Source organism: Primulina eburnea, chromosome 5 (genome assembly GCF_022965805.1).
Source record: "Primulina eburnea isolate SZY01 chromosome 5, ASM2296580v1, whole genome shotgun sequence".
NCBI classification, from domain to species: Eukaryota; Viridiplantae; Streptophyta; class Magnoliopsida; order Lamiales; family Gesneriaceae; genus Primulina; species Primulina eburnea.
The window spans coordinates 27,826,938-27,839,229 of record NC_133105.1 but is presented as its reverse complement, the minus strand read 5'-3'; the positions used below and the strand labels follow the sequence as shown (position 1 = coordinate 27,839,229).

The following is a 12,292-nucleotide window of genomic DNA, read 5'->3' as shown; positions in this document are numbered from 1 at the left end:
ACTCAAAGTAATCATTCGTGAAGAAAGTTGTTATATTTGAAAGCTTTTTAACTTATGTAAACTGAATAACTGAAAAGCATATGATCAATTCTCGGATGTATCAGTTCAGTTATGGTAAGGACTGAACTGATAACACCTCGAACTAATCAAATCAGTTTGAAAAAATAGTTAATTAGTTAAGTACACAAGATATGTTTATGGATGTTCGGAGACTTCAAATGCTCCTACGTCACCACATCTACCACCTCGGGTAAGATCCACTAGAATATTTTGATCTATACAACACCTTGTACAAACTCACTCAGCTTAGGACTTACACTACTGTCTAATCTGAACTCCTAGCCTAGACTGAAGGCAACACCTTTCAGCCAACACTTCTTTAACGTCTGTGTGTCAAAGACTATATCCACAAGTTTAATATCTTTGTCCAAGACTGTATTTGAGTGGTGGTGTGTGTGCGTGTGTGAGAACTGAACAAGAAATGCACCATGAAGGTGTTCTCAAACACTAAGGGAAGTAAGCTTCTAAACTAAGATGATATGACTTGAGTATTCTCTTTGGGCTGATTGCTTCTAAAAGCTGATAAGCAAATAAGCGAGCCCTTTCTTTTTCCACACTCTTGTGTATTATATTTGCGGATGGTCTTGAGCTTGTATTTATAAAGGCATTGAGACCGTACTTTAAGACTCATCACATGTGATCGTTGCAGCTTGAATGCGTTCCTTGATATATGTATCTCGACTTTTCTGACATGCCTCCAGGAATCTCTCGACTTTAATCTTTCCTGCAACGTCCATTATTGTACCTTTGATCGTACAGATTCTTTTGCATCTTTGTGCGTAACTGGAATCCATTTAGATAAGCTTGTCTTGATTTGCAACTGATTGATTCCTTACTGATGCTCTTAACTGGTCATCTAAACTGATCTTCAGTTGGGCTAGCGAAATCAGTTGACTTGTCGGTCGAATTGATTTCACTCTTTCAGTTGAACCGGTCAGCTGGGCTCTTCATCAGTTGAATACTTCATCAGCTGATCGAGCTTCTGGAGTTCTACTGCTGAACCACCTATCAGCTGGACAATCAGTTGAACTGTTCTTTGATAAATCAGTTGAGCTGATTCAGTTTGGTCGATCAGTTGGTGTTTTCATTCTATGTCTTGATAGCTTCAGTTTTGGTTCGTTTAACTGATCATTTCGAAGCTTGATCAGTTCCATCTTCCTGCGCACTTAGGTAGATCATTAGAAACAAAGTAACAAATTTTGTTAACATTAAAATTAAGATTGAGAACATAAAATATTCCAATAATTAAGAAAAAAATTTATTTTTCGCAAATTTTAAGTATGTTCAAAAGTACGGTACGTTAAAGTCATCCTCCAAACTGATATTTGTTAAGCAGTTGGCTTACCAGTTAGTACAGTTTCATCAAAGACAACATGCATTGATTCTTCAACATTAAGTGTGCTCTTATTAAATACTCTATAAGCTTTACTAACTGATGAATATCCAAGAAATATTCATTCATCTTATTTAACATCAAAGGCAGTTAAGTGTTTTTTACCATTATTAGTTAACTGATAATCATCTGGGCAGTCCAAGGGAGGGTTGTTCTGTGACGCCCGGGGCCGAAGAGGGCGGGGCGTGATTGCCGGTGCCATGAAGTTGCACGGACAATGAGAGGCTCCTGGCAGGCTTCTAGGCGGAGGGAACATGGATGAACCGATCTTACACCGGAAGGAGAGGGATTCTAAAACTGTTAAGGTATGGGACTGTACGGTTGAAGAGGGTTTAAAAGATTTGATAAATACTACTCGTATCAAGAAGGTGCATCTTCTTTTCGGTAGCTCATCACATAAGAACTCGAAAGTTAAGTGTGCTTGACTTGGAGAAATTTTGGGATGGGTGACCCCCTGGTAAGTTTCCTATGGTGCGTGTGAGTGAGGACATAAGCACGCTGGAAAGACCCGTCTTGATATAGTGAGGACATTTGTCAAATATGGGGCGTTATATGTTCAGTGCACCATCATATGATCATCCATTTTTATGAATAGACATCTTCATGTCCATACCAATTAAATATGGCGTTTACATCACATATGTTAGTTTCAAACTCAATCTCATGCGAAATTTATCCATATTTTAGGGGCTTATTCGACTAAGAACCTGTTTAGAATACACAATACACTTCCTAATGAGTTTCATGATATTACATTTAGAGATAAACCTCATAGTACCTTTTGTATTTTCAAAGGCTTTACATATGTAGCTTGCATGAGTATACATATAAAGTAATTGTCCTAATTGAATAAAACCGTAAAATATTATTAAAATGAAAATTGTTTTACATAGAAGTCAATAAAACTCAAACGACAATGGCTCGCTGGACACCTTCTAACTATTGATATGTTCAGGGAGTCTAATTTGCTATACGAGACTCCAAATATTTGGATGGATTCTGATTTAGAAAGGCTTTGGACGCCACCGTTGCTGAATCAACTGAGGATGGATGTTGATGCGAGCTATAACGGAGATTAGAATATCTACAGTATTGAGGAAATGGTAAGAAATTCATTTGGCCAAGTTGTGGGTGCAAAAGCTTGTGTGATTCGTAATCCTAGTTCAGAGAAAGAGCGAAATTGGTTGCTCTTTATACGAGTATGGATTTCTATCTTCGTCAAGGTCTTACCAACATTTAAATTGGTTGCTCTTTATACGAGTATGGATTTCTATCTTCGTCAAGGTCTTACCAACATTTGCATTTACTCTGGCGTGATTATGGTGGCTCGAGAGGTGATGAGTAAAGCTGAAGATTGTGGTCCAATTGTTCAGTTGTGTTGGAGATTCAACCGATTATGGAAAAAACCAACTTTTCTTTCCTTAAAAATTATGAGAAGATCGGCCAATAATATTGCTGATCAGTTGCCTCATAAAGCTATTACATCGTAATCAAATCTTGAATAGATTAATTAGGATTGTCCTCTTAACATAGCACAACGATAAAATTATAAATATCAGAAGTCGGCATGAAAATATTTTTTTTTTAAGCATAAATACAATTCCTCCTATTATTATCAGTTTTTGGAATCAACGTTCTCGCTAGGCAGTTAACTCATTCTTGCGTAGTGCACCTTGCACCGATCATCATATAACGGATGTATGAACGTGGCATACGTTCGTAGAGTATCACATAGAAATGCACGTTATTTGGTCTGCCGTAACTAATAACTAGGAAATCATATTCTGCAAAACTTCTTTTTTCTTTTTTCTTTTTCCTTTTTGGAACTAAAAAACCAAATATTCCAAGAGGAGTGATCCGCAATATGATATATATTCCTACAATTGGTCTGAGAATAAATCACAAGACTCGACGACAAGTATCAACTGCAGAACCAGTTAAAACAGGCATGTCAACTTCAGACTTACAACATCCGTGCCTAGTTAATATAATAACCCACAGAAAAAAATTGCAGGAAAAGTGCAACGTAAAGGAAGACTAATAAGGCACTTCATCTCCTTCGCTTTTTTGCAGCCTTGGTTTCACTTTCTTGAGACTTCGCAGTATCTGGTGATTTCCCTATGATGGATTCTTGTGATTTTGCCGAGTCAGTGGTTTTTCCCTTAATGTGATCAGTTTCTTTCAACTTTGACGAACTAGCTTTTGCTGTCCCTGTTCCGTTGTCACTACTGGATCTGCCACTTTGTGGAGTATTACCTTTAGAATTGACATTTCGGAGGCGGTCTGGTTTCGAGTGGCTCGAAGTTTTGGCAACATCATCTCTAGATCTACCAGATGTCTTAGCAGAATCTTCATGAGATTTACCCCTGTGTTTCTGAGAAGGGTTTTTATCCTTGACAGAATCTGCTATAGATTTCCCACTGGATTTTGAGTTACTTTTGGACTTCAACTCTGCTTTGCCACCATTCTTAAATTTGCTTCCAGATTTCCCACCAGACTTTACATCATTCGGCTTACCAGATGTGGACTTGCTACAAGCCATTGATTATTAGTATAATTTGACCTTTAATTTTAAACAAAAAATGTACGGGGAAACTGGGAATTATAAGAACCACCTTTTAAGTGAACCATCCATCTTCCTCTGCTTGCTTGACAATTCAGAAATGGGATAACCTGTCTTATTCCTGCGCCTGGTAAAAAGAAAGAAATAATCAGTATAAACATTCACTGAATGATTCCAAAAATAATTTCTCCATCAAAATTCTCCCCACTAAGGAAATTTCACGAATTTTAGCAAGGTTTCCCTGCAAATCTAGGAATTTGTTTTGGGATTGGAGAATTTGTTTAAGGATATGCCACTATACGCTTTTGATGGCTTTAAACCATTCACCTTCTTTCAAGATTTTACAAGTCCAAGTGAATGGAAAAAGTACTTGAACATTATCAACGGACAGTTGCTAAAGTTCAATGGATAGTTGCAACTTGAGAGAAAAAGCATGTGTTTTCCCGTTGAGTGAATCATCATCATCATCATCATCATCATCATCATCATCATCTATAGATTGACTAAGGAAACTGGTTTCAGGATGAAAACACAATTCAAACGGGGAAATGCAGATGATCCAGGGATCTTCCCATTAATCCTCAACTAAAAATGTAAATCTCATCCCTTAATCCCAGACAATAGTTCAACGATGGATACCCAGCTAACATAAATTGACACAGTAGTTATAGCTGCAAGCCTTCAAAGTTGAAGATAAATACCTTAATTCTAATGAAGGGGTACTAGGAAGTAATAAAACATGGAAGAGGTAGCAACTGGAGAATAAACTTACATGTCTGAGGATGCATCAGGACTTGAATGCTCAATAGATTTGCCCTAGTCACACAAATTGTCAAATATATCATATATATGAGGTCTTAATAGGAATTAGAAACCAGCAAATTTCTAATTCTAACCATGGCAGCAAAAGAATCATCGCCAACCAATTCCCATCGCTCCCTTCCTAGATTTAGGACTTCTTTGTCGCCATCATTATACAACACCTATTTCAGATGGAAGCCAGTTTACACTGAAACAAGTTTTCAATGCAAATCAAAGTAATTAATGAAAGGAAGAAAGATATCTTTTCCTCACCATATGCTTCTTCTTGACAGAATCAAAAGAAGAAATAACACCTTCATAAAACCTGACAGCGATGAAAGCATCATAAAAAAAGTAATTTTGTTCATAAACACTTTTATGTACAGAGTGGAATGTAAGGAGGACTTACATCTGATCTTTTGGCCACCAGACCTTAACTTTTGAGCCAAGCAATTCCTCCCCGTACTCTTTAGTCTCAGATGTCTGACACCAAATAACAATGAACTGAACTGAACTGACTTATATTGTTGAAAGTTTGGTTGTGCACTTTCTCTAAATGCCAGTGCAACAAAGCAATTTTACACGTGTTTCAAAAGAATATTTCAAGCGCAAAAACAGTATTATTACATGTGATGCATCCTTTTTTTAAAAGGAAAAATAAGAAACAAACTATCAAAAAAGGGAGATGGACATTCACCACTTCCTATGATGTCCTTGCACTTGATGAGGAACCGACCTAAATTTTCTCATCATCCAAAATCTCTTGAACATTTTTTCAAAAAAATAAAAAAGAAGCAACTGGAAATCTCTCTGACCAAGCATAAATAAGAGAGATAATAATGTCCTCGATATGACCGATATCCAAACTAAACATAAGGAATACAGGTGCAAGGAACCTACGGTTCTATAGTAGGATATGAAAGTCACGATAAAAGAAAAAAAATTATGACGCACTTTCTGTGTGCCTGGAGATCGTTTTCTCTTATTACTCATCCTTTTAGTTTCATCCACACTGTCCTCATTTTTTGATGATTTTAAAGGAGTCCTTGGTGAGGCAACCATGTCCTACAGATGAAAAAGAGAAGCATGTTTTGAAACAAAAAAATATATCAGTCAGGAAAAGTAACTGAAAAAAAATTAAAATAATTAAATAAATAATCAAGAGAAAATATGATTACTTGTCCATGATCTTCTTTGGAAGAAAATTTCAAACTATCAGGCTTCTTTTGTGCACCCTTTTTCCCTACTTTCTTTGACAAAGAGGATCCATCCTCCACCTTGTTACTTGCATCCCTCAACTTTTCAGTTGGATCCACTGATCTTGCCTCTGAATCACTGGTACTCATACGATCATTCTTGGACAAAACTTCTTCCGTTAAAACTTTATCCTTGTCAATTGTCTTGTCAGATTTCTTTTTCAATGAGCGACGCTGTTTTGCTTTTAAAATATCTGTTCCTTCAAGTGCCTTCTTAGTCTCTTTTGTACCCAAGTTCTCCTTCCTGTTTGCTCGACCAGCCTTCTTAGATCGACTATCGGCAGGTATGCCAGGGCTTTGAGTTGAAGATGCTAAATTTACATCCTCTTTCTCAAGTGCTTTTAATTGCGGAGGATGAATACTAATATCATTAACATTGTCCAAAGATAAGTCAGCTTCAACAGGGAGAATCTCATCAGGTGAACCATCTTTAGCTGCAATGTCTTGGTGACATGGCACTTGTTTATTTTGTTTCTGATCATCAAGAAGATCTGTAGACACTGCTAAATTATTCTCAGGTTTAAACCGTCTTCCCTTTCTCTTAGCATCGGTTTCCACTTTAAGCCCCGAGATCTTTGGTTTTCGAGCACCCAAATCATTAGATACAGTTTTGGACATTGATTTGTCCTCGACATTTTGGCTAGAATCTGCCATGTTTGAATAATGTGCATCAGGAATTGTTTCTTCAGTCATGATCTCATTGATACTGCTAATTGACTTGGGTGATCTTGTCACAGGGGCATCTTTATCCAGCACAGGGGTCTCAGCTGAACCCTCTTTAGCCACCTGTTCAAAACCAATGAGATCAAACAATCACTTTTAAAGCAAATAGGAATAATGCCTTTCCCAACCGAGAGTGTGGCTGGTGAATATTCACAATCCACCAACTCGATTAGTCGAATGTGATCCTACTGCCCCTTTCGGTGAAAAGAAATTCTGACTAACAAATATATTTTCAAATTGAGGCTACCCCTGGTCTCTCGGTGTCCAGAATTATCCTTACTTCATTTGGTTTCAAGAATCAGTACATTGTTTGGCGAAAGAAAAGCCGTGTAACACTGGCTAGCAAGGCACATCATTGTTACCACGACAAATTATGCTAGCAAGATTTTAACCCTTGTCAGACTTCACAATAACACTCGTGAGAAATTTATTACAGGAATGGCCCCGGAGAAATAGACAAGGTGGTCTTGAGCAATGAACATATTTTAAATCATAATAGCAAAATAAGAAAATGCGGGGTTGCATCAGCAAGAAAAAAAATTCGATTTACAGTCATACACTTACAACCGAATGAGAGTTTTTGCCCATAAAAAATTCTTGGCTTTCAAAGCTGGTGCAAGTTAGAAAGAAAAAATATATTAATATATCGTCACTAGTATCCCAAAATATATGAAAGAATCAACAACTTCCTTTACAATTTTATCATATTATTTGACTTGAACATTTACAAAAACAGAACAGTAAAAGGGCGAGAACTAGATGGGGAAATTATTTCAAAGTGATGATTGCAAGCCAGAATTGACAAATATAATGAACCCCTTTGGAAAGGCGTTATAACATAAAAAAGAACGTTTAAGCGTAATAAATTTTTCAACATAAAACAATGATAAACTTATAAATGTCAAAAGTGGGGTGAGAATAAACTTTTGAAGCGTATCTGTGTTCTCGCTCCGCAATCAACTCAGTTTTATGTAACGCGCATTGCATCAATATTCATATAACGAATGAATGAACATGAATGTTCTAAAACTCGGGCTAGGCGACCGCCTAGCGCCGCTTGACCGCACCGAAAAGGTTATAGGCGGCCAGCATATGCGGCAAAGGCGACTAGGCGCTCTTAGGCGGGCCGAGGCTGTTCAAGGCGGGCCTAGGGGTTTAAAGTTATTTTGGGAAATTTTTTTTTGGTTTTTAATTTTTGAAAGCTGAATTAAACTAGAACATGACATAAGAAAGAATTATAGGCCCGTGCTTTTAATTTTTTGGGATTAAAAGCCCAATTAAAACCACGATTTGTTGACTTGCACTTGCCCTAACACGCCACTCTCATCTTCTTTGTCTATTTGCTTCTGCACACATAAGAAAATCGAACCACAACCTAAAGGTACTTTTTTTCTTTATTTTGATCTCTTGTGCATTGCCTATTATTCTGATCCGTCTTCAGCAGGAGGAATGAACCAAGTGTACAATTGGATTTTAATAAAGTTTGGGCTGAAATTTAGTTTAAGAACCATTACAAGTCTCTTGATACCGGATTTATTCTGCAAAACTTGTTTTTTTTCACTTTCAACCTGTTACGACTAAGAAATGCACATTATTTTCTTTTTGGAATTAAAAACCAAATATTCTAATAAACTAGCTTATCTGATTAAAGCCTCGCTAATAGAGGCAAAACATGTAAGTTTATAAAAAAAATAGAGGTAATACAAGCAAGTTTTTTAAAAAATAAATGCAATACATGCATTAAAAGGAGCTGAAAAACAGAATCTAACAAATCAATTAACTAAAATTCCTGAGCACCATTCCTCAAAAGTAAGGTATGCTAAGACTTAATAGCAAAGATCTCAAATTAAATCCTTAAGGACAATAACAAAACACAAAAATGCAACAACATGACATATAGATATAGTACTTACCTAAATGTTTGAATTTGGAAGAAAGTAAAACTGAGATCACAAGTAGACCCTGTGGCTTACCAAACCAGAAAGCAAGAACACATAGGTAAGATGATTTGCAATAGAACAGAAACCATACCTTCTGGTATTTGGAGATGTTTTCATTACTGTTCCCAACAGTACTAGCATTTGGCTCGCATGTGGAAGCTACAACTCCGCTATAATCATCAAAATTAGTATCTGAAGTTTTTAATGCTAGTGTTAAATAAGGTCTAAGCTTCTGTGCACAATTCTGAATAACTTTCTCAGCTAATTTCTTTGCGATTGGAAGAACCTCCTGTCAAGCATCTATTAATTAGCAAAGAAATAAAGGAGGGTTCAAAGTTTGAATAAAAGTCTAAAAAATTAACCTTATTGTTCCTTTTCAAGGTATCTAAAATGGGATTGAGTAGGTCTGAAGAGATATCTTCACTTTCTTCTATGACCAGTGTCATAACGGTCTCCATGGATGCAAAAATGATTTCTGAATGATGAACTCTGGAAGTATCACATTAACAGTACTTAAGCAGTTCAGACTGAACATTGTCATAAAATAGCATAGCTTTCATGGTTAATCGTTACACAGTCCAAAATCCAACAAGTATTAATTGCCATCCCTTTTCAAATATGATGCAGTAGAGTGTAAAGTTGTGTAGATTACCCACCTAAAACTCCGAACTTTGAAGGCAAACTAGATATTCCTAAAGACTCTCAAAATTCATTTGCTAATTAATTCTTTCAATAAATCCAACATCAAGTTCCCTTCATCAATACATTGCGCAATTATTAATCTCAGTTTCATCTCTTCAGTTGAAATTTTCATCAATTTAATTGAGTATCTCATGATTAATAATGCCTGATGTCACCAGAAAAGGACTTAGGCTCGAGGTACAAACCACAAGGCATGAGCAGCAAAAACTCAGCCGTGTGCCATATCTAAGAAAGGTGCCTAAAACATACTATTTAAAGTTAGGTAGGTAATGTCAACAAGTAGAGCAACGGAAAATGATAAATATTTCTGTGCATATCAACTAATTATCAAATTTCTGTTTTTGAATAATTGAAAAGGAAAAATATTGCAAATTTCAAAATTGCCTAGTTTCACATATACTTACTTCAGTACTTCACTTCATCCTTCACGTGTTACCAAAACTCTTACTCAAGTACCTCTATTGTTTCTTTTCTAGATAGTTTCTATAGCTTTACTGAATTTTGTAAGATTTTGATCAAGTTTTTGAAATATTTATCAAAAGATTTCATATACTTACAGAACTCAAATTTGGCCGTACAACGAGGAAAAATCAGTAGAAAGTTGGCTAATATGGACTTGAAGGAATGTGAAGCAAATAAACCTTGTCAAAGGCTAGACATAAAACAACACTCAATCGATACACGCCCAACCTGTACCTTATAGCTTTAAGAAAGTGCTGAAACATCTCAACGATCATCTGATCACATTCTAAATCCAACATGATAACACAAGACCTGACTTTTGCCACAGTTTCAAGAATAGAGGCCCTCTTATGATGAGATCTGCTAGATGTGTCCGATAAATCCTCAAAAGATGATACAATCAAGTGAAAAACATCCTGTATTATGCCCATATGAAAAGTTATGAAAACATCCCAGGGGAAAACACCCATGTAGCAAGAGGTGGGGTAAGAATCACCTTCATTTTGTCATCATCATATGGAGCATCTGGGGCAGTAATTCGGGTGATCTCACCGACACAAGAAGCCACACCTACTTTTACATCAACATCAGAATGCTTTAGAAAATATTCTGTAATCAACGCATCCATTAGCGGTGAAAGGGCAGTTAGCATGGATTTGGTAGGTGACTGCTCCACTTTTGAAAGAAGTTCCTCAATTCGCTTAAATCAAGTCAAAAGAACAAAAAATATAAGAGACTGTATACCAAGAGAATTAATTAGCTAGCATAAACAAATTGGTAATGAATTTTTTCACCTTAATGAATTTAAGGATTGTTACCCCCAATTAAAGCATTTGGTGGCTAATGAATCTTCTTTAGTATTCCATCAGTAAAGATGTAATGTGTAGAAATAGAGTTATATTCTTCTCAAAAATATGCATTCCCCTCCCTTTTTTTTCAAATAAGAGGGATATACTCATACAAGTGATAACAGAAACAAGGATCAAGTGGCTCCAACAAAAAAAAATGTATATAGTTACATGGATAAAAATAATTGATTTCTCGTACAAAATAAAGGTAATTATTTAAAAAAGCACCTTGTGATGTTTATAATTTTTCTATACTCAGTTTACAAATTCCGAACGATGGTTCCAGTAACCGAGTGTCACGCCTTCCAGTAAAAAAATTGCATATGAAACAACACAATTCAAGAGATTAGTTTGGAGGGAGAGAGATAGCTTACATCGAGGAGACGCAGAACCTCATCGAGAGAAGAGGGGGGCTGAAAAAGAGCGTTCCCAGCTGCTGTGAGCCTTTCTTCCAACTCCATATCTGAAAGCGTCGGCATAATTTTCTAATAACAGATCGTTCTACACAAATAAACAATTTGCAGCTCGATTCAACAGCATCGAATAACCGACTCAGGAACCCTAAGAACGACGGGGTAGGGAGAAAATTTAGCTATTTTATTTTCAAAAAATATATAATATTCATATTTTGTATATATTTCATATTTGAAAAACCTAGAATAACCCAGATCGAACATCTATTATTCTTTTTTTTAAATATACAAGAGAATTTTTTTTTCTTTAAAACTTTCGACCATATAATATATATATATATATATATATATATTTTCCATCATTTAAAATAACTCAACCAACTATTTTACTCAAAAATCACAACGCAAACATAAAATCGTCAAGCCAAACTTAAATTTAACATTTTTTCAAAAATAACACAAACTCTTAAATCCTCTCAAAAGCATTAAAGTCATAAAATTTTTAAAAGTACGGTAAAATCATAATCGTGTGGAAAAACTAGCAATGGTTATCGGGTTATGAGCACTATCAGTTTAGCCAGTTCAACCATCAAGTCCTCAAATATCATCATAAACATTGTCACATGCATAATTCACACCTAGTGAGCTAATGACTCGGCAAACCCCAACTGTGATAACAAGTAATACTGTAGAACCCGTAATTAGACTGCGTATAAGCCATGCATAATTCTAGTATTTTAAATTTAATTGACTTCATTGCATGAGTATTTAAGTGTTTTCTTTGAACTTAATTATTTTATCCAGTAGTTTAGATTTTATTCTTTTCAGTTAATTCGGTGAGGCCGGACCGGAGTTGGAGTAAAGAGATAAAATTTACTAGTAAGAAAACATTTTCTAAAATTTAAGATAAATAATGATTAAATTTATTGTAAAATAAGGTTTAAGGAATTATTTGAATAAGTGGAGATGAGTAGTAAATAGAGTCCAATAATTAATTCATTAATTCTTTTAAATATTTAATGAGTAGATAAAACACTAAAGAGTTAAAATACAATATTCAAGAAATATTTTCCCTCCTCTTTTATTATAATTTTCGGCCCTTTTTATTCAATTTAAAATTTGTTAACAACT

General features: G+C 35.6%; 1 protein-coding gene across 4 annotated transcripts; it reads right to left on the bottom strand.

Annotated features, from left to right (window-relative positions):
• Positions 1-3,233: 3,233 nt before the first annotated feature.
• On the bottom strand, positions 3,234-11,342 carry LOC140833159 (sister chromatid cohesion protein PDS5 homolog C-like). Of its 4 annotated transcripts, none has more exons than XM_073197626.1 (13): positions 11,123-11,342; positions 10,397-10,600; positions 10,135-10,316; positions 9,099-9,225; positions 8,828-9,025; positions 5,996-6,859; positions 5,772-5,882; positions 5,227-5,300; positions 5,091-5,142; positions 4,913-4,999; positions 4,789-4,832; positions 4,066-4,143; positions 3,234-3,984 (listed from the first exon to the last, which is right to left on the bottom strand). In XM_073197626.1, exons 1-13 carry the CDS (start codon positions 11,225-11,227, stop codon positions 3,504-3,506), a joined length of 2,607 nt encoding a protein of 868 aa, XP_073053727.1. In that variant the 5' UTR covers positions 11,228-11,342; the 3' UTR covers positions 3,234-3,503. The 4 variants fall into 4 exon arrangements, with proteins under 4 accessions (XP_073053727.1, XP_073053728.1, XP_073053729.1 ...); XM_073197627.1 differs by having other exon boundaries at positions 4,069-4,143; XM_073197628.1 differs by having other exon boundaries at positions 4,066-4,137.
• Between the last annotated feature and the right edge of the window lie 950 nt (positions 11,343-12,292).